Source organism: Sinohyriopsis cumingii, chromosome 2 (assembly GCF_028554795.1).
Source record: "Sinohyriopsis cumingii isolate HCF-2022 chromosome 2, ASM2855479v2, whole genome shotgun sequence".
Lineage (NCBI taxonomy): Eukaryota > Metazoa > Mollusca > Bivalvia > Unionida > Unionidae > Sinohyriopsis > Sinohyriopsis cumingii.
Window position 1 is genome coordinate 30,001,650 of NC_142962.1, and position 24,399 is coordinate 30,026,048.

At 36.1% G+C, this 24,399-nt stretch overlaps 1 protein-coding gene across 1 annotated transcript in view; it reads left to right on the forward strand.

Moving 5' to 3' along the window:
- Positions 1 to 24,399, forward strand: part of LOC149804549 (inactive ribosomal protein S6 kinase delta-1-like) — an 80,608-nt gene that overhangs the window by 43,977 nt on the left and 12,232 nt on the right. Inside the window, exons 9-11 of the mRNA XM_089941406.1 lie at positions 6,649 to 6,770; positions 13,474 to 13,629; positions 17,612 to 19,248. Coding sequence (XP_089797532.1) covers positions 6,649 to 6,770; positions 13,474 to 13,629; positions 17,612 to 19,248 — 1,915 coding nt within the window. The remainder of the gene's footprint in view (positions 1 to 6,648; positions 6,771 to 13,473; positions 13,630 to 17,611; positions 19,249 to 24,399) is intronic.

Below are 24,399 nucleotides of genomic sequence, written 5' to 3' on the forward strand. Positions count from 1 at the left end.
ATGATTCCAGACTGATTCCTTAGTAATACATAGCTGCCAACCCTCACGAATTTGGTCTGAATTTCATGACTTTTTTAGCGATTCATGGATTCACGCCACAAGCCAAAAATTCACGAATTCTCCAATCCTCAATTATTTTAAATCTTTATTAAATTAAACGATTTCCCGTTAAGTGCTAGTCATGATATTCGCAGTTGCCAAAATGGTCCGGTACTGCTGGTCGCGATATTAGTAGATCTACAACCGATTAGTACAGTTGGCCCGGTAGCAAGCATTTTATCCTATTTTAACCTATATGTATAAGAGTGGTTTTACAAACGCTTTTGAGAGAACCTGGGGCCTAACCGGAATTATGCTCCGCGCATACGTCACCAACACTGATATGAGTTACCTTACAGCATTGCATGTAAGATGTTGAAAATGTCTTCACCACCAAGGAAAAAGAAATGTACTGCTCAAAAAGTGAAGTTTAATTTGGAATATATCAAAAATTGGCCATGCATTCTGCCATTAAACATTGATATTCATCATGCATTTTTGCACTCAGTGTTTAATATATTTTATATGTGGAAAGATCAAGAGTGGTACTTGGCAGAATGTTGCCTCCTCTACTGATGGAAGAGGAAAGGTCCCATTCCCTTCTCCCCAAGAAAACCCACTCCTTTCCATGTTTAGTGAAGTGAATGCCCTCTATGGAGCAGAAACAAGTAGTAATCTCCATGGCTTGGAGATCACCAAAGAGTCAAGGATCCCAGATGCTTGGTCTAATGCCATCATTATCAGTGAAGGATAAAACTTTGGCCTCTCACAAGGAAATTGGTCCGTCCCCTCTTCCATGGCATTATGGATGTTTGTGTCTTGGTTTTCAAGGTATGGTGGGCATGATAGGACAGGGATATGCTCAGTCACCTATGTCCTTGTTGGCCATAAATGGATGCAGGCTACCACTCTCCAGGGCTATCAGGAGAGTGTCATTGGTCCCATTCACCTGCTAGAACAGGTTATTGGTTTGGACTCGCAGTAAAGGCCCTGGAGCTGAAGACTCTAACTTTAGTGATGATCACCTCCCATACTGATCACTTGAGCTGTCTCATTCATTCTCTTGGATGTGGAATTATTACAACAAGACATGCACTTTCCATGTTTTTCTGCTGCCTGAGATATGTCTAAGGTCTCACAAGATCCTTTTTGAGTTCTGCACTGCATAAGGTGGTGATGTGCCTCACTGGTCTTATCCCCTATGTGACATCAGTAAAATTGAGGGACTTGCTGTTGAAAGGACATCAACACTGGTCACAGGCCTTGACTCTACCCATGGGAACCAGCCAGGAAGCATCAACACCATGACCTATGATAGGGACCTCTTCACAAGACATTCCAGTAGGGTCAGTACTATTTCAAATCGCCCTCCCACATATCTCTTGGTAGATGAAGTGGTCAAAGGGGCCAAGGAACAAAGTCTTGGAATACTCCCCCTTTCCTGAGGAAGCAGACATTTTTGTGGAATTGCAGCATCTTCCTCTTCCCAGCACCACACTAGATGCATCACTAACCAGAGGTTTCCCTAGGCATACTGAACAATGTATGGGTCTATTCCACTTTAAAAACTGTGTTATTAGTTTTACTCCTCAAGCACATACCCACATTTTTCTTTACCCTAACCCAAACTGGTTCATTTAAGAGAAAAGGTACACATCCTTCCGCCAAAGTGAGCAGTTGAAAGGGTAGGAAACAACCAAACTGCAGGTTTAGATTCACAGATCTTTTTGGTATTGAAGAAAGGTGGAATGTTTTGGCTCATCATTGGTCATTAAATTTCTGTGAGAAAATGCTTCAAGACAGAGACTACCATCTTAGTCATAGCCACGAAGTGTTTTAATTGCTTCAGCCATTCAGCTTCACCTCCACTCCAGAGTCTTTACCAGGGTGATTGGTCACTTGAGCTTCATAGAGATTCCATATCTTCAGTATTCTGAAAACTGGTTGACATACAGTGTCTTCAGAGACACTCTTCTGAAGGATCTATGCCTCCATTGGTCAATAATGGCTTGTCTGGGTCTCATTCCATCCAAAAGAAGTTAGATCTCATCCCTTCCTATGTCTTTGTGTACATGGTGACAAATTTCCAGACCAAGTAAGGGTGGGTTCATGTTTCACCAGATAAGACTACTCAGATTATGTTCCTTGTAGTGGGTGTTATGGCCATGACTCCATAATCTTTCTTTCTGCTGCTGCAGATCCAGTACTTATAAGGAGACTTCACTAGTGTCATCTCCAGTTCCTGCTTCAAGCAAACTGAAAACCACACAAGACCTGCTGTTGGCTTGGATCTGATTTTCGTCACCAGTTGAGTTGGTGGCTAGATGGGATCAATGACTAAACAGAGCCCTGATTCACAGCTCCGAAATACTACTCCATTCTTTAATTTAAATTCAGGATAGGTTGCTCACCTGGAGCCAGCCGGGTTAGTTCTTCAGGGACTTTGGTCTCTGGAAGAAGTGATGGTTCATCTAAACAGTCTAGAAATGCAGGCAGAATACCTAGCCTCACAAGGGTGCAGGGGTATCTCAACCTCACAAGGCTTTGCTGTGTTATGGCCATCTCAAACAAGAAGTAAGTACTAGCATAACTTAGGCATCAGAGAGGTACACATGCTCGTTCTGTTTGCATGGAACTGTTTGCCTGGAAATGTGGAAACTCCTCCAATGTGCAAGTCCACCATATTCTGTGCAAAAGGAATATCCTGGCAGACAACCTGTCCACATTGGGCATTACAGTCCTCATGGTATGGTGTCTGGACCAGTTGATACCAGAAATGCTTTTTTCATCTGTAGGGAAAACTATTTGTGGATTAGTTTGCTATGAGACTGAACAAGCTCAGTTTTTATATCTCTCCCTTGCCCAGATCATAAGCCTAGGGCATTGGGTGATTTCAGCCTGAAATGAGATTGTCCGTACACATTTGCATCAATACCTTTCAAAATAATTCTGTAGGTTCTCCATTGAGTCAGGATCTCCACATTATGGCTTATCATGATAGTCCCATCCACCCACCCCATCCCCTTTGCCTCCAGTGGTCATGTTGCAGCAACCATGTTGACCTGTTGGGTGACAAGTTCAGGAGATTTCAACAGTAAAGGGACATGCTGTCACAGTACAGGAGGTCTCCCCTACACAACAACCTGCAAATTCTGTTGATATGCCAAGACCAGTTTTCATACAGGTTGCAAATTGCATGGCCCAGACTAGGAGGCAATTCACTTCCACAGCATACCATGCAAAGTGGAGAACGTTTTCTAATTCGGTGTAGCAGAAGTTAACATCGATCCTAGTTGTCTCCCCTTAAATGTAGTTGCAAACTTTCTTTTCTTTCTTTTTAAGGAAAGAGAATGTTCTGTTTCAACTATGAAGGGATATAGGGAAGCCATTTCCAATGCTCAAACTTTTCAGTGGTTCTGCCATTATGTCAGATCCTCTCTTTCTGATTCGGTCAGGTATTTTAAGCTTCAGAGACTAGTATCTCCTTCATTAATGCCCTGTATGGAACCTTTTGTGTTTTTTTATGCATTGTCTAAATCATCATATCAACCTTAAAGAACCTTACACTTTAGGCAGTCTTCCTTTTATCCGTTATGTCATACAGAAGGAGAGAGAGCTTCATAGTTTGTCAGTAGAAAAGGGTTCATTATGATTCACTGGTGGTAACTCTGACTCAATATTTCTTCTTTGCCAACCTGGATTTCTAGTTAACAATCAGCTACCTTCGGTCTTAGTCATATTTGTGCTGGGAATGATCAAGATAGGCTCTTTACCTAGTTAGGTCTTCAAGATTTTATTTGGCTTCCTCATAACAGAGAAGGAATGGTCAGAATCATCTCTTTCTTGTCACAATAGTTCCTTTGATAATTTGCCAGCCACCATTTCCAGGTTGATTGTTCTCACTATTAAGAGAGATTTTCATTTCCTCCCCACGATGGACTTTTTTCATGACATTTAAAGCCCACGAGGTTAGGGCTTATGCTGAATCTTGGGCCTGTATGTAGTTTCACACTAACTATTCATCCTTTTACTTTCAATATTTTGTGCATCAGAACAATGGTATTGACTTGTAGTTCCAATAGTGACTGCACAACATGTGGCCAAGCCACTGCCAGCTCACAGTAGTGAATGCCCTTACTGTGTGGGTCAGTTCTTTCGTTTTTTATGCTAGTTCTTTGATTGGGGCCATCAGCCTTCCCCTAACTGGTAAATTCAGCAATGTAACAGTGGCAAGTAATGTGCTACAGTTAAAATCTACTTTTTGTAACTAACTGTAATTATGTAATACTAACCTGATACTATTGCAAAGATTCCTTACTCCCACCATGCTCTAATGCACTGTAGTCTCAGTCTAACTCCAGTGTTGCATTGTGAGCACCATCTCATGGATTTCCTGCAATTTTAAGCCTTATGTCCACAAAATCTTCACCTTTTTTACCCCTCAGGGCATGCTTCTTTGTCAGAAAAAAAATTTTTGAAAATGATGTGTACAACTTTTCCTTTAATGGATGTTGATCCATGTTAGTGTTGGTGCTAGCAGCGGCCAGAGTGACTAAAGGCTGATGAAAAATGTAAGATGACAGTGAACATTTATTACAAACAATAGCATATCTGATCAAAAAAGAACATTCAAGGTTTGTGGTAGTCAGCTCAGTTGCTGTGTATTAATTGACCACCACTTTTGAAATAGATTTTTGAGATTAAATTCACACCCATTGAAGATTTAGTTTATTCAGATTCTGAATTAATGATAAAGGAGACTACATATTGTAATTCATCATTTATTATTTTATTTATTTGAAAAGAAAAGTACTTAAAAAGACTTGGGTATTTATTATAATAAATGCCAGTAGAAAATGAGTGAACACCAAAGTTCAATGAGAGCGAGTTCTGGAACAGAAAATACCATGATTAATTCAGTTTGGCCAGATATTCAAATATGCTAATGTTTTCATGAGTTACTTGATCACAAGGACAAACATTTACTGCATTAATGTAATTGTCCAAGAAGAAAAATATAAAGTTAAAGGGGCAGAATGTTTGCAGAAACTAAAATTCATCTTTTTAGCACTACTGGTGCCTTATGGGCTACAATTTTCCTTTGTCACTTTCAAATGTTGTGTATCCCCTAAAATCTTGATGGTCAGTGTCACAGTGACACCTGGAATGTGAGGGACACAGTGTAACCTGGAATGCAAGGGACACAGTGTCCCCTGCCCTTTGGATTCTAAGTACAAAACTAAAGTTAAAAGAGAGGAAGGTATTTCTGGGATTCCAGTAACTAATTTGAGAAGGGAATATTCAGCTCGGACTGGGAACTTGGCATTAGTAGCATTTAAACATTACATAATTAAAATTAGGTTTACCATCCAGCCCCCACCTTCAATATTACATGTTTATATTACATCTGATGGGTTGAGCTTGTTAACATGTAAAGGCTGTACTTCGGATCAGACTGGTGACATTACATCTGATGGGTTGAGCTTGTTAACAGGTAAAGGCTGTACTTTGGATCAGATTTCAATCAGACAGATGACATTACATCTGATGGGTCGAGCTTGTTAAGTGTCATCTGTACAGATTAATCAGGAATTCTTATGTTATATAGGTGTGTGGTTTAGTGCCCACTTTAGTGCATTGTTATTGTAACATGTATCACCTTTTAACAGCATAGCATAAATATTCAGAAATTTTTGTTTGGATATGTGTATGTCAAATAAAAGGATTGACCTTTCAGAATTGAAAGTTGAAAATATTCAGATTTGGATCAGGCACAAGGATCATATTTTCTCTCCCTGTTAATTACTTTTTAGAACTGAACATTAAAAACTGAATATTGTTCTTAACAGTTTCTGTTAATTACTCAGTCTGATTTGTTTGACCTTGAAATATATCATATCCTTGTATAATTTTTTTCATCTTTAATTATATTGTATCCTTTCTTTCATGTTGATTTTTGTCTTGTCAGCATTAATAGTTGCTTGTTTCATACAACTTTAAAAATCCTTGAGTTCAAGAGGATGATTTGAAAATTTGAATTTAATGTAGCTGGTTTATTTTTCAGAATAATTTGAATTTGTTGGGAAATTACTTGAATTTTGCCAAAGACTTTTTGAATTTATCTGGGATCTGTTTAAAAAAATGTATCACTTTTTCATCCAAAATGTTTGTTATTTATGTACCCCCATATGAATATCAGAAGACACATGATAGCAGTTGGAGCTGTATTCCTTCGCTATAGTCCTTCAGTTATCTTTTCTGTATATTTATGCAATGATAAACTATCTAAAATATGGAAGAAATTTGATTTTCATTTTTAAATGGTGCTAATTTGAAAACTTTTAGAACTCCTTGAAAGTCTTTGTAAAAACTCTCCATGTAGTACAAACCAGGGCTGTAAAGACTAGGAGTTAGTAGACAGATATACCTCTTTGCAGTGGTGACATAGCCAACAGCGTTGTCAAGCAGTGGTGACATAGCCAACAGTGCTGTCCATGTTGAAATTTTGTACTGAAGTTGTTTGAAGTACTGTTCAAGAATTGCACATCATTTCACTGTATGCTTGTGCAACAATGTTTTTAACTCAGTTTTTTCTAATACAAAACACAGGTGACAAGAACAAGGCTAGGCGAGATGCTGTCCGGAGGAAAACAGCCCAATATCTGATGAAGGCTGAGGACTTATACAACAAATACCTTTCCAAGGAAAACCAAGATGAGAAAAGATGGGCAGTATGCATCCTTCACTTTCAATCCTAATTACACTTATATATTCCTACCCCCTTCTGTCGTATTTATTGAAGCTCTGTGTTCAAATATGCATGATATCACTACATCCATGCAGTGTTAGTGATGATGACTGCTCAGATGGCATCAGTTGGAGAGCATCTGCCTTGGATGATTGAGGACGCAGGTTCAAACCCCGGCCAAGTCATGCCAAAGACTTATTTAAAAGATGGTACTAGTAGTTGCCTCGCTAAGCACTCAGCATTGAGAAGTTAATGTTAGGACCGGTTGGCCTGGTGTGAGGATAATGTGACTGGGTGGAACCTGATCCCATGTCTGTGACATGATGCCCCAGTGTTTTAATTCACTGCAAACTGGCACTATGCAGATATCATATCGATATGATTGATTTTTTTTTAAAGCTACATTAAAAATTCAAATTCTCTCTCTCTCTCTCTCTCTCTCTCTCTCTCTCTCTCTCTCTCTCTCTCTCTCACACACACACACACACACATTAATATTAACATTTAGCTCTTATGACCACGTTGTTTACAATGTGACATAACTCTTGTATTATTATATGCTCATTTTATTCTCTGTTAACTTTACATTATCAGAATCGTTCATTATTTTACGATATTGCACAGCTTCATATTGCACCCACGTGCAGGACACGTGTGCCCAATAGTTTATTAGGAACTACTTTGTAAATAAATCATGTACATTCGCATAGTAGGTACAATACATTTAGGCTGATTAAATTTGTTTCTGAATGAACTAAAGCAGATGTTTGGTGGACTGCAACATACCAACTGCTTTGCTACATTCCACGTTAATTTTTTGATACATTGTTTCAGATTTTGTGATAGACACCAGATTTCATAAAATTCCTTGGTACCTACAAATAACATGCAAGTTATAAAGGCATAAACTGTCTGCTTTAGCTGGTAATAAGAATGGCAAAAAAATATACTTACAGTTTTACATCCAGAATTTCCTCAAAATGTACTTTCTTAGTTCTGCAAATCCAAATTACATGAGCCATGTCATGAGTTCTCAAGCTTGATTACACATTTCGAAATTGTACTGTAATTTCAACTATATTCCAAGTGCAATTACATCTTCTTTACTACACTCAAAATGAAATAAACATTAAATTCAATAGCGTCTTTTTGTTAATTGCAATTGAAACATTTCATATATTTCCCACATTATGATTTCAAATAGTCAATGACAGAACTAACACACTTGCAGATGTAAACACGCTTCTCCCATGCTGCTTCAGCCCGATGTATTTCATGTACAATTTGCACAGATGAATCCAGTTCAAAATCATGAACTTTCATAGAATCAAAACAAAATACCCAAATTTTGTCATTCCAGATCAAATGGAAAAGTTGTTGCAGTGCACATTCATTCAGAATATGACTTCAAATTTCAATTTTAACTCAACACGCCATTTTCTTTTGAAAGTTATGCTGAGCGCGCAACTAAGTTCAAATTTTTCTGGGCCGAGTTATGTGCGCATTAATAATGTTGTTGTTGTGTAGTGATGAATCTGCTCTTGTGTATTTAGTTTGGAATACGGCATCCATTCATTTACGTTGTTTCTTGTAGTGTACTTTGTTTATATAATTAAGCCTTAGGTAGAATAAGAAAATGAGCATATAATAAATAGGTTACTGCATTTGTATGGGAAAATATGAACTCGTTTTGTCGGATGGATATACTGCACTCCCAAGGTTGTGCGGTATTCCATCCAAAAAACTCATTCATATTTTCCCATACAATTGCAGTAACCTATTACTCCTGGTTCTAGAAAGACACTTGCCACAGTGTTGCATGCAACATTCACACAGTTTCAAATTTTCCTTGGAATGGCATAAAACGTAATCATAGTTCCAAGAATTATATAAATTTTGCAACTGTGTTGTATATGCTTGCTTACAAGTCAACTGCAAACAACATGGATCATGATCTGCAATATCATAATGTGATATCAGGGTCTATAGTGTTTGTTTTGCTGATTACTCCCAACAGACTACACAGATGCAGATCTGCCGGTACATTATGTGATGGCCGATCTGAGTCTGCGCAGTTTGCAGTTGGACTCGTCTTATAAGTGAGTTTACATGGAAGACTATGCTGGCTCTGTCTGGTAAAATTAATAAACCAGTCATTGATGTAATTGTTGGATGCTAAGTTCTGATTGGCTGTCTTATATTACCATGTAACCCAGACCTGCTATGTGACAGAATGGAGAAACAGCTCAAATGTAATAGCCTTTTGATTTTCGAGAGAGTTGATTCCAGTGAAGGGGATGAAAGTGCTAAGTGTGTACAGGAAGATAATTGGGAAAGTGATTAATTGCTTTTGTAGAAATATCAAGTTTGCTGCTTTCCTGACAGTTGACAGGATAAACTGATTCACTTTCCCATTTCATAGGTTATATTAAGACAATGTATTTCATTTGTGCGGTTATAAATGCCAGAAAGCTCACGAAATAGTCAATTTTGATTGACCTGATTTGAGCTGTGTTTCTTTCAAACTGTATTTGCTTTGGTGACTAGGAAGACCCTTAGGATCGCTAAGAACATAGCAGAAAGTGATGATTTTTACGTACACCAACCTGTCAATTAAAACTTTAAATGAAGCAGAAAATATATTACACCTGAAAATTGAAACTGTTCCTGTAAATAATGTGCATATGATATGGACTCTGTTGCAAGTATTCATGGTTGTGTGCATGTGATGTGGATTTCTGTTGAAAGTATTCATGCTTGTGTTCATGTGATGTGGATTTCCAATGAAATTGTTCATGTTTGTATGCATGTGATGTGGACTTCTATTGGAAGTATTCATGCTTATATGCATGTGATATGGACTTCTATTGAAAGTGTTCATGTTTGTATACATGTGCTGTGGACTAAAGTATTCATGTATGTGTGCATGTGATGTGGACTTCTATTCATAGTATTCATGCTTGTATTCATGTGATATGAACTTCTGTTGAAATTATTCATTCTTGTATGCATGTGCTGTGGACTTCTGTTGAAAGTATTGATGTGTGTGTGCATGTGCTGTGGACTTCTGTTGAAAGTATTCCTGTTTGTGTGCATGTGATGTTCACTTCCATTGAAAGTATTCCTGTTTGTGTGCATGTGATAAGGACTTCTATTGCAAGAATTCCTGCATGTGTGCATATTCTCTTGCAAATATTAATGTTTTCATGCATATGATTAGGACTTCTGTTGCAAGAATTCCTGTGATGTGGACTATCATTGAAAGTATTAATGTTTGTTTGCATGTGATGTGGACTATCATTGAAAGTATTAATGTTTGTGTGCATGTGATGTGGACTATCATTGAAAGTATTGTTTGTGTGCATGTGATGTGGACTGTCATTGAAAGTATTAATGTTTGTGTGCATGTGATGTGGACTATCATTGAAAGTATTAATGTTTGTGTGCATGTGATGTGGACTATCATTGAAAGTATTAATGTTTGTGTGCATGTGATGTGGACTATCATTGAAAGTATTAATGTTTGTGTGCATGTGATGTGGACTATCATTGAAAGTATTAATGTTTGTGTGCATGTGATGTGGACTATCATTGAAAGTATTAATGTTTGTGTGCATGTGATGTGGACTATCATTGAAAGTATTAATGTTTGTGTGCATGTGATGTGGACTATCATTGAAAGTATTAATGTTTGTGTGCATGTGATGTGGACTATCATTGAAAGTATTAATGTTTGTGTGCATGTGATGTGGACTATCATTGAAAGTATTAATGTTTGTGTGCATGTGATTTGGACTATCATTGAAAGTATTAATGTTTGTGTGCATGTGATGTGGACTATCATTGAAAGTATTAATGTTTGTGTGCATGTGATGTGGACTATCATTGAAAGTATTATTGTTTGTGTGCATGTGATGTGGACTATCATTGAAAGTATTAATGTTTGTGCTTCAAGTATAATGTTGATCCTAACATCCAGATGTGCTTGAAAGATTCTTTTTTCTTTATTTCAGAATTTTGGAACAGAGGACAATTTGATGCAATTAAGTCGATATTAGCTTCAAATATTTTTTTCTTTGTTATTGCAGAATTTTTTGGATGGGGGCAATTAGGTTGATATTATGAATATAAAAGAAACAAAAGTCACATTAAGATTTTCAGTTACTGTACTTGAACATTATTGCTTTTGGTTTCTGTCCTGCTACATTAAGGTTTTCAGTTACTGTTCTTCATTATTATTTATATTAAGGTTTTCATTTTCTCTTCTTCAACATTAAGGTTATTAATTAGTGTTCTTCAACATAAAGGTTTTCAGTTGCTGTTCTTTCGCATTAATGTTTTTGGTTACTGTTCTTTATTGTGAGGGCTTTTTGTTGCTGCTCTTTAACATTACAGTTTTTGGTTACTGTTCTTTAATATTAGGGCTTTTAGTTGCTGTTCTTTTGCATAGCTTAGAAGTAGTTAGAATGATAAACATAGTACACCTGCAGTGTTTTTGCATTACATATACTGTATACTTGTGTTCAAGTCGAGTCCAACTTCAAACAACATTATGCACTGGCAGATCAAGGTCTGTGTTGTTTGCTCTAATAATTACTCCTAATAAACTGGAAAGACCCAGATCTGTCTGTGCATTTTGCAGTGGCACATCTGGGTCTGTGAAGTTTGCAGTTTGACTTGACTTACAATCAAATTTATTTGGTAAGTGACAGTCTAATGATTTATTCTGCTGGTATATAATCTTTAGTCAGTTTTTTTCGTAATTACCACTGAGCCCCACTACCTCACTTTGTTGGCCACACCTTTTTCTGGCGGTCAAAGGAAACATGATCAAATTTATTAAAATCTTGATGCAATATTGCTTTCACATATGAAAAAAATGCATGGTCATTTTATGACTGATTGTTGCAGTATACATGTGATGAGCTACAGATAGGTTTTAATTCTAGGACATCGGCTGCTTCATTACTTCTGAAGTATCACTTAACATGGCATTTCATACCTGTTTGAATTTTTTTTTCTTCCCAGAGTTGATGTGGCTGTAAATTTGTTGGCTCAAATTCTGAAACTTATTGGAAAAGAATTACTCAGTGAATCCTAATGTTGCACTGAGTTGTTACATATATTGCCAACTTAATGACGTGTATAAAATCATATATTTCTACATTATTGACTTGTATAATAACAACATATTGCTACATTAATGACTTACATAATAACAACATATATTGCTACATTAATGACTTGTGAATAACAGAATATATTGCTACATTATTGACTGATTAATAACAAAATATATTGCTACATTAATGACTTGTGAATAACAGAATATATTGCTACATTATTGACTAATTAATAACAAAATATATTGCTACATTAATGACTTTATAATAACAACATATATAGCTAACTTAATGACTTGTATAATAGCAACATATATTGCTACATTAATGACTTATATAATAACAACATATATTGCTACATTAATGACTTGTGAATAACAGAATATATTGCTACATTAATGACTTATATAATAACAACATATATTGCTACATTAATGGTTTTTATAATAACAAAATATATTGCTACATTAATGACTTATATAATAACAACATATATTGCTACATTAATGGCTTATATAATAAGAAAATATATTGCTACATTAATGACTTATATAATAACAAAATATATTGCTGCATTAATGACATATAATAACAATATATATTGCTACATTAATGACTTATACAATAAAAACATATATTGCTGCATTAATGACTTGTATTATAACAATATATATTGCTACATTAATGACTTGTATTATAAAAACAAATCCATTAACTCTGTCTGGTGCATTGCATAAAGAAGTAGACATTATGTCCAATTTGACTTTATTCATCCATCTATTGTCAGTCTGTCCTTTCTGCTGATCTGTAACTCTAGTTTCAGTATGCCAGTTGATACTAAATTTGCATTGCATTTTTGGCTGAAAGTTGCACACTTGAAATAGGTCCAAATCATCTCTTGTTGAGTATTTATTTAGCATTGCTTACAAATCATATGGCCTAGTGAATAGAGTGTCCATGTGGGATGTGGAAGGTTGTGGGTTCGATCCCCGGCCAAGTCATACCAAAGAATTCTAAAAATGGTACTTACAGCTGCCTCGCTTGGCGCTCAGCATTAAGAGGTTAATGTTAGGACTGGTCAGCCTGGTGTCAGGATAATGTGACTGAGTGGGACATCATGCTACATGTCTGTGGCATGATGTCCCTGTACTAGACACCGCTATAAACTGCTGCACTGCAGACATCATAGCGATAAAACTGAAAAATTGTTAAAGTTACGTTAAAAATCCAAATCACACACACACACAATGTTGAGGTCCTAATTCTATTTTTTCACCTCAGCCATTTATTATTGCAATGCTGGTGCATCTTTAAAAAAATTGATAATGTGACCATTTTTAATTTGTCACTTTATTGCACAGAATGGGGAGGGGTTTCTTGTGAATTTTGTAGTCCTCTTTTACTTGCAGCCATTCTTTAAGACCTTCAGTAGAAGTTAATGCCAAAATGATGTCTTTATTAAACTGTATATCCACCATATGCAGTTGTCTCCCTTAAATTGTTACCATGTGTAAAATTCAATCTTACATTAATATAAAACTCCAGTATGCTCCATTCTTACAGGTTGACAGTGCATCATCTCTACTCATAGAGGCAGATCCATCTCTTGCCTTCCTTCAAGGTTCCCAGTCAGAACTGAAAAACTTCAAAGTACTTGGAACCATAGACAAAACTCTCCTTGTTCTGGATAAAAGCACAGAAGAAACATATGTAATGAAGGTACTGTTGTAATTTTTTGGCTTCATATACAAGAGAAAACATTTTTTTAAATGTACAGTATACTGAAATTTTTATTTCGTTTTTTCATGTGTATTACACATTTTCTGTGCTCTTTTTGACTCTGCATGCAAGAAATAGCCTTTCAGCCTTGAATTCATACAACTTGCAAGACTACAGGGATCTTTTTGTATTAAAAATCAGTTGGTGCTTTTGATGGGACTGGCTTTTGTGATGGGTCAGGCCATTATGATGGGTCAGGTGCTTTTGATGGGCCAGGCACTTTTGATAGGCAAGGAACCTAATGGGCAGGTCCATTTTATGGGTCAGGTGCTTTTGATGGGTCAGGCACTTTTAATGGGTCATGGGTCAGGCCATTTTGTTTCTTTAAACAGTGCACATTTTTAAAAAAAAATCAAAACTTTCAGGCCATTAAGAAAATTTGGTAGGCTAATCAACCCTTAATGTTGCATTTTGAACAAATAAGTACTGTATTTTATTTGGCAGTGTAGAAGCACACACAGAAATGAATACACTTTAAATGTATCTGTTATATGTTTCTAACAGTTTGATTATGAACCATCCCAGGAATATTCAGAGGAAATAGACTGTTTAAAACTTTCTTGTAACTTAGAGCTTGTCAGTCTGTAAAATTGTTTTATATCAAGACTGTCAGATTTTCAGCTCTGATTGTTTGATTATAAATACAGTTTGTATTCAATGATCAGTGCTTGCTGATAAGTCTTTCATCCAGTGATCAGTGCTTGCTGATGAATCCATTCATCCAGTGATCAGTTCTTGCTGATAAGTCCATTTATCCAATGATCAGTGCTTGCTGATAGGTCCATTCACCCAATGATCAGTGCTTGCTGATAAGTCCATTTTTCCAATGGTCAGTGCTTGCTGATAATTCCATTCATCCAATGATCAGTGCTTGCTAAGTCCATTCATCCAATGAACAGTGCTTGCTGAAAAGCCCACCTATCCAGTGATCAGTGCTTGCTGATAAGTCCATTCATCCAATGATCAGTGCTTGCTGATAAGTCCATTCATCCAGTAATCAGTGCTTGCTGATAAGTCCATTTATCCAATGATCAGTGCTTTGCTGTTAATTCCATTCATCCAGTGATCAGTGCTTACTGATAAGTCCATTCATCCTATGATCAGTGCTTGCTGATAAGTCCATTCATGCCGTGATCAGCGATTGCTGATAAGTCCATTCATCCAGAGATCAGTGCTTGCTGATAAGCCCATTTATCCAATAATCAGTGCTTGCTGATAATTCCATTCATCCAGTGATTGGTGCTTGCTGATAAATCCATTCATCCAGAGATCGGTACATGCTGATAATTCCATTCATCCTATGATCATTGCTTGCTGATAAGTACATTCATCCAGTGACCAGTGCATGTTGATAAGTCCATTCATCCAGTGATCAGTTCTTGCTGATAAGTCCATTTATCCAATGATCAGAACTTGCTGATAATTCCATTCATCCAATGATCAGTGCTTGCTGATAATTCCATTCATCCAGTGATCAGTGCTTGCTGATAAGTCCTTTCATCCAGTGATTGGTGCTTGCTGATAAGTCCATTCATCCAGTGATCAGTGCTTGCTGATAAGTCCATTCATCCAGTGACCAGTGCTTGCTGATAAGTCCATTCATCCAGTGATCATTGCTTGCTGACAAGTCCATTCATCCAGAGATCATTGCTTGCTGATAAGTCCATTCATCCAGTGACCAGTGCTTGCTGATAAGTCCATTCATCTAGTGATCATTGCTTGCTGATAAGTCCTTTCGTCCATTGACCAGTGCTTGCTGATACGTCCATTCATCCAGTGACCAGTGCTTGCTGATAAGTCCATTCATCCAGTGATTAGTGCTTGCTCATAAGCCTATTTTTTAACAACTTTAGAAAAATTTCTCCAAAATGAGCTCAAGATCTTTTCATCTGATTATAAAGCCCATCTGCCATTGGAGTAATTTATGGCTATTTGTTGGACAAATACTGTATTTTTATTTTAATGGAGTGTACCTATGACTCTTAAAGTCTGAATTGTTTAACGAAATAGTTTAATGAATTCCATATTTATTTATTTGAGTATTCCATTTCCTTGATTTAGTAATGTAAATGATTTCTTGCAAATCTGTCAAATTCTGTATATTGACCATATGATACAGTGCTCAGATGGGTTACCTATATTTCTTTTGGTTAGAAGGGAGCGTGCGTTTACAACTTGGAGTGCAACAGAAAGTATGCATTTTTATTTTAGATGCATGCATTAAATAAAATATTAAAACAAAAGAAAAGAAAAACAGCTATTTATTGTTTTAATTTCTAGCAAAATTTCGTAATATTATTTTCAGTGTCACAGATTTTCATTGTTCCACATTTGCTATAAAAAGAGACACAGTAAAACATTGTAAATGTTATCAGCCAATCAAATGTTGCTTAACAAAAAATAGTCATCTCATTATTGAAAATGGTGGAGTGACTTTCTTTAGCAAGATATCAACAGAGATGAGAAATGCTGAGGCCTATGTTATCAGGAGAGCATTATGCGACTGAACTATAACATTACCTGTTATACAGTTTGAAAAGTCAGGATGATTATAGTTAGAAGGCATATATTGTACACAACAGGATATGGTGTCTAATGATGTTAGAAGAAAGGTGTGTATTGTACACAACAGGATATGGTGTCTGATGCGTTTAGTAGAAAGGTGTGTATTGTACACAACACGATATGGTGTCTGAAGAGTTTAGTAGAAAGATGTATATTGTACACAAACGGATATGGTGTCTGATGAGTTGAGTAGAAAGGTGTATATTGTACACAACAGGATATGGTGTCTGAAGAGTTTAGTAGAAAGATGTATATTGTACACAAAAGGATATGGTGTCTGATGAGTTTAGTAGAAAGGTATGTGTTGTACACAACAGATATGGTGTCTTATGAGTTTAGTATAAATGTGTATATTGTACACAGTAGGATATGGTGTCTGGTGAGTTAAGTAGAAAGGTGTATATTGTACACAAAAGGATATGGTGTCTGACAACTTTAGTAGAAAGGTGTATATTGTACACAACAGGATATTTTGTTTGATGAGTTTAGTAGAACAGGTTATGTATCTGATTAGAAGCCTATTGAGACTTAAATTTTAGGTTGTATATTCACATGTCATCTGATTAGAAGCCTATTGAGACTTAAATTTTAGGTTGTATATTCTAAGGTCATCTGATTAGAAGCCTATTGAGACTTAAATTTTAGGTTGTATATTCACGTCGTCTGATTAGAAGCCTATTGAGACTTAAGTTTTAGGTTGTATATTCTAATGTCATCTGATTAAAAGTCTCTTGAGACAAAGTTTTGTATGTATACTATGATGGAGTTTCAAAAGAAAAGAAAGTTTTCTCAGCTATTTGTAGATTGTTCACATATTTACTTTTGCAGATTAACCTTGCTCATCTTTTTTATAGAATCTTGGTAGATTCAAAAACAGTTCTTAGTTTTAAATTTATATTTTCCTTTGACTTTCAAGCACACAAAAACTAATACTGAACCGGTTTTTTGATAACAGATACTGCTCTGGTGGCCTAGTGGTTAGAGCGTCGGTCTCAGAATTGGGAGGTCATGGGTTTGAACCCCAGCCGAGTCATACCAAAGACTTCTAAAATTGGTACTAACAGCTGCCTCTCTAGGTGCTCAGCATTAAGAGGTTAGTGTTAGGACTGGTCAGTCTGGTGTAGGATAATGCGACTGGGTGGGACATCATGCTACATGTCCACAGCATGATGCCCCAATGCTAGACATCACTATAAACTGCCACACTGCAGACATCGTAGCGATATATGACTGAAATTCTTTTAAAGCTATGTTAAAAATCCTAATCACACACACACACATTCTTTGATAGCAGGTCATTATAATAACCTTTGAACTGTCTCAACCTTTTTACATTGTCCTGTTCTTCTAATTTCAGGTTGTGTATAAATCAAGTGTCCAGTGTAAGAAAACCCCAAATATCTTGCCAACTTCTTGCCCATATATGGTGCAGCTTCATAAATTTTATAGGACAGAAAATGCCATTTATCTACTTTTACAATATGCAAGTGGAGGTAAATTGTGGAATTACATTGGTGCCTACCTCACTTATGCTCAGTCACATAACAAGGACAGTCAGCTTGGAGAAAACGTTATGGGAAGAGATCGAGGCCGCAATATTTACACTGGCTGCAAATTACATTCAAATGAAAAGGATAAAGTCAGCAGTCAGTTACATAAATCTATGAAACCTGAACAGGACAAGACATTATTGGTGATGAAAGATGCTTTGAGAAATTCAGATATTTCAGATAAAACTGACAGAAAATCGGTTGTGAAATTTTCAAAAGATAGTAATGACTTGGATATTACTTTTCACTGTGTTAACCAGAATGAAGAAACAAACAATTCATGCAATGGCAGTGTTGAAGGTAGCAATGTAAACAATAGATTGGATTACTGTAGGAATTTCAGTTTGTCATCAGGGGAGGGTCAAGATGCAGATAACGAAATGTCAGACTTGGAGACGCCAACTGTAGACAATGAATCAAACATTTCTCCAAATTCTCAATTTCAAGATGTGTTAAGTACACACAAAACATCTTTAAAATATTTCAGTATCAATAGCTTTGACAGTGCTGATGATTCTTCAAGACTCAACAGCACTGTGTCTGACCATGTTGATATTATTGCTGGAATCATTGAGAATGATGGGGAAAATGCATCAGATGTAAACACTGTTTTCTGTGATAGGAATATTCAGAGTGAAAATAGGAGTTACTCAATAAATAATACCAATGGGATTTCAGCCTCCAGTGGCGTGACAGAGGCTGACAGTAATGATATTATAGAAAGTGCCAAACAGTTGCTCAGGTCAGTTGAAAGAACACTCTCACAAGATAAATCAAAGGGAATATCAAATGGCAATAATATAAATTCAGAAGAAAAAACAAACAATGCCAGTGATCACAACTTTGAATCAAAACTTACCACAAGTGATAGTGTGGAAGAACTAAATGTATATGATATGTATAGGACAGCAGATTCTTCAAGTAGTCAGTCTGACTCACTACAGGAGGAAGACTTTACAAATGATCACAAAGCAGAAGTTACAAAGAGTGGCTCAGATATAAACAGTCATGCAGGAGATATTGTTTCAAATCAAAATGTAATACAAGAGGAGTTAATGTCGGATAATTTCAACAATTCAGCTGCATGTGATTATAGTGAACAAATATCTGATTCACAAACATGCAACACAGGGCCAGAGCCCCACTCTTCACAGGAGAGGTCAAGATCATCTTCAACCATGTCAGACAGACAGGTCTCCACATCACGAAAACTATCACTGAACATAATTAATTCCAAGGAGTTTAGCCGATCATTTTCAACAGAGGAAGATGTGAAATCACCATCGAGGTTAAGAGCTAAGAGTATATCACAATTCTTTGAACAGATGGATCTCTCCGAGTCTCACCCAGAGCAAGTTAAAATTCCAGAGACTTTCATCAAACGTTGGGCAGCGGAAATTGTTGTTGCTTTGTGTCATCTTCATTCACAGGGTATAATTTGCAGGTATGCAGCCATATTGATCCTCTTTTGATATACATGTATTTTCTAGTCATCATTTGCAGGTATGTACATACCTTAATTCTATTTTGATGTAGATATGTTTTCTAGTCATCTCTGTATTTTGCCTTATAAATGGAAGCATTTTCATGTATATACACATATATCAGCCTGTATTGACCTATTCTAATGAGCAATTTAATGCGGAAGAGAGCTGCATTGAAGTTTTACCATTGTTTTGCTTTCATTATCATATTTATACAATTTATTGTCAGTGGACTTGAAAACTTTAGTGTGTTTGACCCATCAATTCAGTGGACTTGACTTTAGTGTGTTTGACCCATCAATTCAGTGGACTTGACTTTAGTGTTTGACCAATCAATTCAGTGGACTTGAAGACTTTAGTGTGTTTGACCCATCAATTCAGTGGACTTGAGGACTTTTGTTTGTTTGACCCATTATTTCAGGGGACTTGAAGACTTTAGTATGTTTGACCCATCAATTCTGGGGACTTGAAGACTTTAGTATGTTTGACCCATCAATTCAGTGGACTTGACTTTAGTGTGTTTGACCCATCAATTCAGGGGACTTGAAGACTTTAATGTGTTTGACCCATCAACTCAGTGGACTTGACTTTTGTTTGTTTGACCCATCACTTCACGGGACTTGAAGACTTTAGTGTGTTTGACCCATCAATTCAGTGGACTTGACTTTAGTGTGTTTGACCCAACAATTCAGTGGACTTTAGTGTTTGACCCATCAATGCAGTGGACTTCAAGATTTTATTGTGATCGACAATTCAGGTCAGTGGACTTGACTTTAGTTGTACCCTTCAGTTTAGTCAGTTCATGATATACTAAATTACATCCCAAGTGTGAACTTAAAGACTTTAGCGTGATTGACCTTTCAACTCAGTGGAATTCGAGATTTTTGTAGCATTGACATTTCAGTTTAGTGGAATTCAAGACTTTAGTGTGATTAACCTTTCAACTCAGTGGAATTCGAGATTTTTGTAGGATTGACATTTCAGTTTAGTGGAATTAAAGACTGTAGTGTGATTGACCTTTCAACTCAGTGGAATTCAAAACTTAAGTCTAATCATTATACATATCTATGTTTTTTGTAACTCCTGGTACATGAATTTATTTAATTGTTATATTTTTTATTCATGGCTGTAAATTATACAGAATATCTTTAGTTAGTTTTGTCTAAGTGACCTGCATCTGTTCAGAGTATGGTATTGTATAGGATCTATAAATAAATACATGTGTTGACGATTATTAATAATAACACTTAAAGACACCTATGGCTTAATTCCTTGTTGGCTGATGGGGTTTCAATATTTCTAGAAGGATTCAGTAACTTCCCATTGGTTGGGTTTGATCACATGAATGGGCTAGTTTGACGCAAAAATTAGTAGTATGTTTCATCAAGTGGGGTCTATTATGAAATATAGTCACAATAGATGGTGTATATAAAGAGAGAACTGAGCAATCAGTTTCATTCTGTATTTTGGAATCATTCACATTTCTTGTGTTCCTGTAGTAAGTCTGCAGATGTGTTTTATCTTGTACTTAGATATTATTCAAGAGAAAAAACCATTTGTTTGAACTGTTAAATGGAAATAGAAAGAACTCATTATTTGGACTATGATATTATTCTGGAACTGTTATAAATTATTTGAAGGAATTCTGGACAATGCCATCTTGACAATGCCACGGGTCATGGAGGACTAGTACATTTCCAGTTTTTAAATTTATAAGGAACTTTTAATTCATTTAGGACTTTCATAGACCTTTATAAGGATTAGTTTGGATTCACTTCTTAATGCAGTAAGTTCCTCTAACATTTTCATCTAAGACTTTAATATCTAAATTTTTTGTAAGTTTTATAAAACTTGTTGGTTTTGTATTTTTCTGTTACTTAGTTTATGACCATTGATTCATAACATAATTGACACTTCATTTTAATGGAAATTCAAGACTTTAGTTAGATTGACCCTTCAGTTTAGTGGAATTCAAGACTGTAACATGAGGCACTTCAATTCAGTGGAATTCAAGACTGTAACATAAGGCACTTCAATTCAGTGGAATTCAAGACTGTAACATGAGGCACTTCAATTCAGTGGAATTCAAGACTGTAACATGAGGTACTTCAATTCATTGGAATTCAAGACTGTAACATAAGGCACTTCAATTCAGTGGAATTCAAGACTGTAACATGAGGCACTTCAATTCATTGGAATTCAGGACTGTAACATAAGGTACTTCAATTCAGTGGAATTCAAGACTGTAACATGAGGCACTTCAATTCAGTGGAATTCAAGACTGTAACATAAGGCACTTCAATTCAGTGGAATTCAAGATTTTAGTGTGATTGACATTTCAATTCACTGAAATTCAAGACTTTATTGTAATTGACCCTTCCATTCAGTTAGCGATATACTAAATTACCTTTTAATTGTGGACTTCAAAGCATTTGTTTGATTGACCTTTTAATTCAGTGGAATTCAAGACTTTAGTGTGATTGACCTTTCAACTCAGTGGAATGCAGAGTTTGGTGGGATTAACCTTTCTGTTCAGTGAATTAATGATACATCAAAGTATCTCTCAAGTGCAGAATCAAATGATTTGATTAGTTTGAATTGTAAACTTTAGGATTGCCAAACCCTTGACCATTTGACTTCGTTTTGAGCATTAACATAAGCAAAGTAAATACATAACTGCATGAAACAGTTGTAATCAATGCATGATATCTCTATGTTAATCAGTGCATGATATCTCAATGGTAATCAATGCATGATGTCTCTATGGTAATCAGTGCATGAAATTTCTGTTACTTTGAATCTCCAGAGAGTTTGCAAATTTAAATCAGTGATTTTTAAGATTGTCTGCTTTTATCTATCATTGCTTTCTGCAAAGTTGCGATGATGTAGTCGTTACATTGATATAACGTCAGGTTTTTTCTAGATCTGTTGTATTGGTATGAATTTTAGGAGAGATTTGTTATGAGTTTTGTCTTTTATTAGTAATACTGATCATAGACCAGAAGAACTTGTGGGATGGCCTGTTGGCCATCATCCATCCATCATCTATCCTTTGTCTGTGTGTTGCCCATTAGACTGTTACAACAAGTTTAATTTTGTTACTTCTCCTAAACCACTTAGAGAATTGCCATGAAATCTGACACATGCACATACACACACATACACATACACATCTCAAGGTCTGATTGGTCCTGAATGAAACTTGTGCCACTCAGGCATCAGTATTGCCACCACAGTGGTCATCTTGAAAAGCCTAAAGCTGCTCTTCCAGCATAGATGGTCATCTTGAAAAGCCTAAAGCTGCTCTTCCAGCATAGATGGTCATCTTGAAAAGCCTAAAGCAACTCTTCCTGTCTGAATGGATGACCATATTGACTTTGGATTTTATGAAAAGGCTTATTTTGATGTCTGTTGTGACCTACATGCAAACAGTACCAATCAGACATCCATTATGGTCTTCATGGCAGCCATCTTGAAAACATTGCTATGACTGATCCCCTTCAGCAGATAGTTAAATCAGACAAGGGTCTCACTGGAAGACTCCTTATGATGTCTAGTTGATCTTACGTAGAAATGGTACCAATCTGACATTCAATATGACCATCTTGAAAATCTTATTATGTATCATCCTGGATCAATGGTTATATTGATGTAAGGTTTTCACCAATGATATTTTATCATATTGGTCGTAAATCAAAATGGCGCCAATAGCACAGCCAATATGACTACTATGATGGCCATTTTTGAAAATTTTGTCTCGGCTACCGCTGAATGTATGGTCATAGGGTTTTCACCAAAAGACTTCTTATGATGTCTGTTTGGTCCTAAACGAAGATGGTGCTGATCTCACATCCATTATGGTCACTACACAGCAATCTTAAAATTCTTGTTATTGCATAAGAATTCACAGATTGTTTCAACACTCAGCAGTTAAACAGAGAAAATGGTTTTGTCTTGGATTCCTGGAAACTCTTTTTCAGCCAAGAATAGCATATCACTATTTTAAAATAATAATAGAGAACAAATTCCAATACAGTTTGTATCAGTCACAATAACAGTCCTTGGAAAGACAAAACCTCTGTGAAAAGTATACTAGACCATTGGAAATCTTTAGCAATTAATGACCTTCCATAAATCGTCAGTGTGGACTTATTGTTATGGAAAACTGATGTGATTTCAATAATTGTGTCATACTGAATGACTTATTATTTAATAAGAGGAGGCCATGTTCTTTGTGTGTTTGATAAGAGGAGGCCTGATTCTTTGTGCAGTTGATAAGAGGAAGCCTGGTTCTTTGTTCGTTTGATAAGAGGAGGCCTGGTTCTTTGTGCATTTGATAAGAGGAGCCCTGGTTCTTTATGCATTTGATAAGAGGAGGCCTGGTTCTTTGTTTGTTTAATGAGAGGAGGCCTGGTTCTTTGTGCATTTGATAAGAGGAGGCCTGGTTCTTTGTACATTTGATAAGGGAGGCCTGGTTCTTTGTGTGTTTGATAAGAGGAGGCCTGATTCTTTGTGCAAATCGTAAAACATTTTAAATACTCATTCAGCCATTAATTTTGGAGCAATTAGTAACAGAATACTTTTTTCCATATTTTTCTTTGTAATGATTGAGGGTAGATATTTAGTTAAAAGATATGTGTAGACTATTTTTTAAGTTAGTTTGGATTAATTGGACTCATTTAACCCCAACAATTGACAAGCAGTCATCTATAAAGTAATAGTGTGATGCTTAGAATGGTCTTTTTTGGGAATGGATTACAATGAAATAAACAATGAAAACTAACCAATGATGGACAATGAACCACTAATAGTGGCACACCTTAAATGAAATCTAGGCATCATATCACATGAATTCTATGGATCAGGTACACTTGACGACAAGACCCAATGCATGTTTTTTGCTATAACTTTTATTTTCTTAATGGTTAAATTTTGATGACAAAATTAAATAGTTTTTTAATATTTATTGCTGAACTAGATCATCATGTACAAATACAGAATTGATCATCTTCTTAATGCTTAGTTATTTCATTTTCCATGTAATAAAGTTAGCACAATTTCATTACAATTCTTTGATGGGATGCCAGTCCATTAGAGATTAATACCATTCA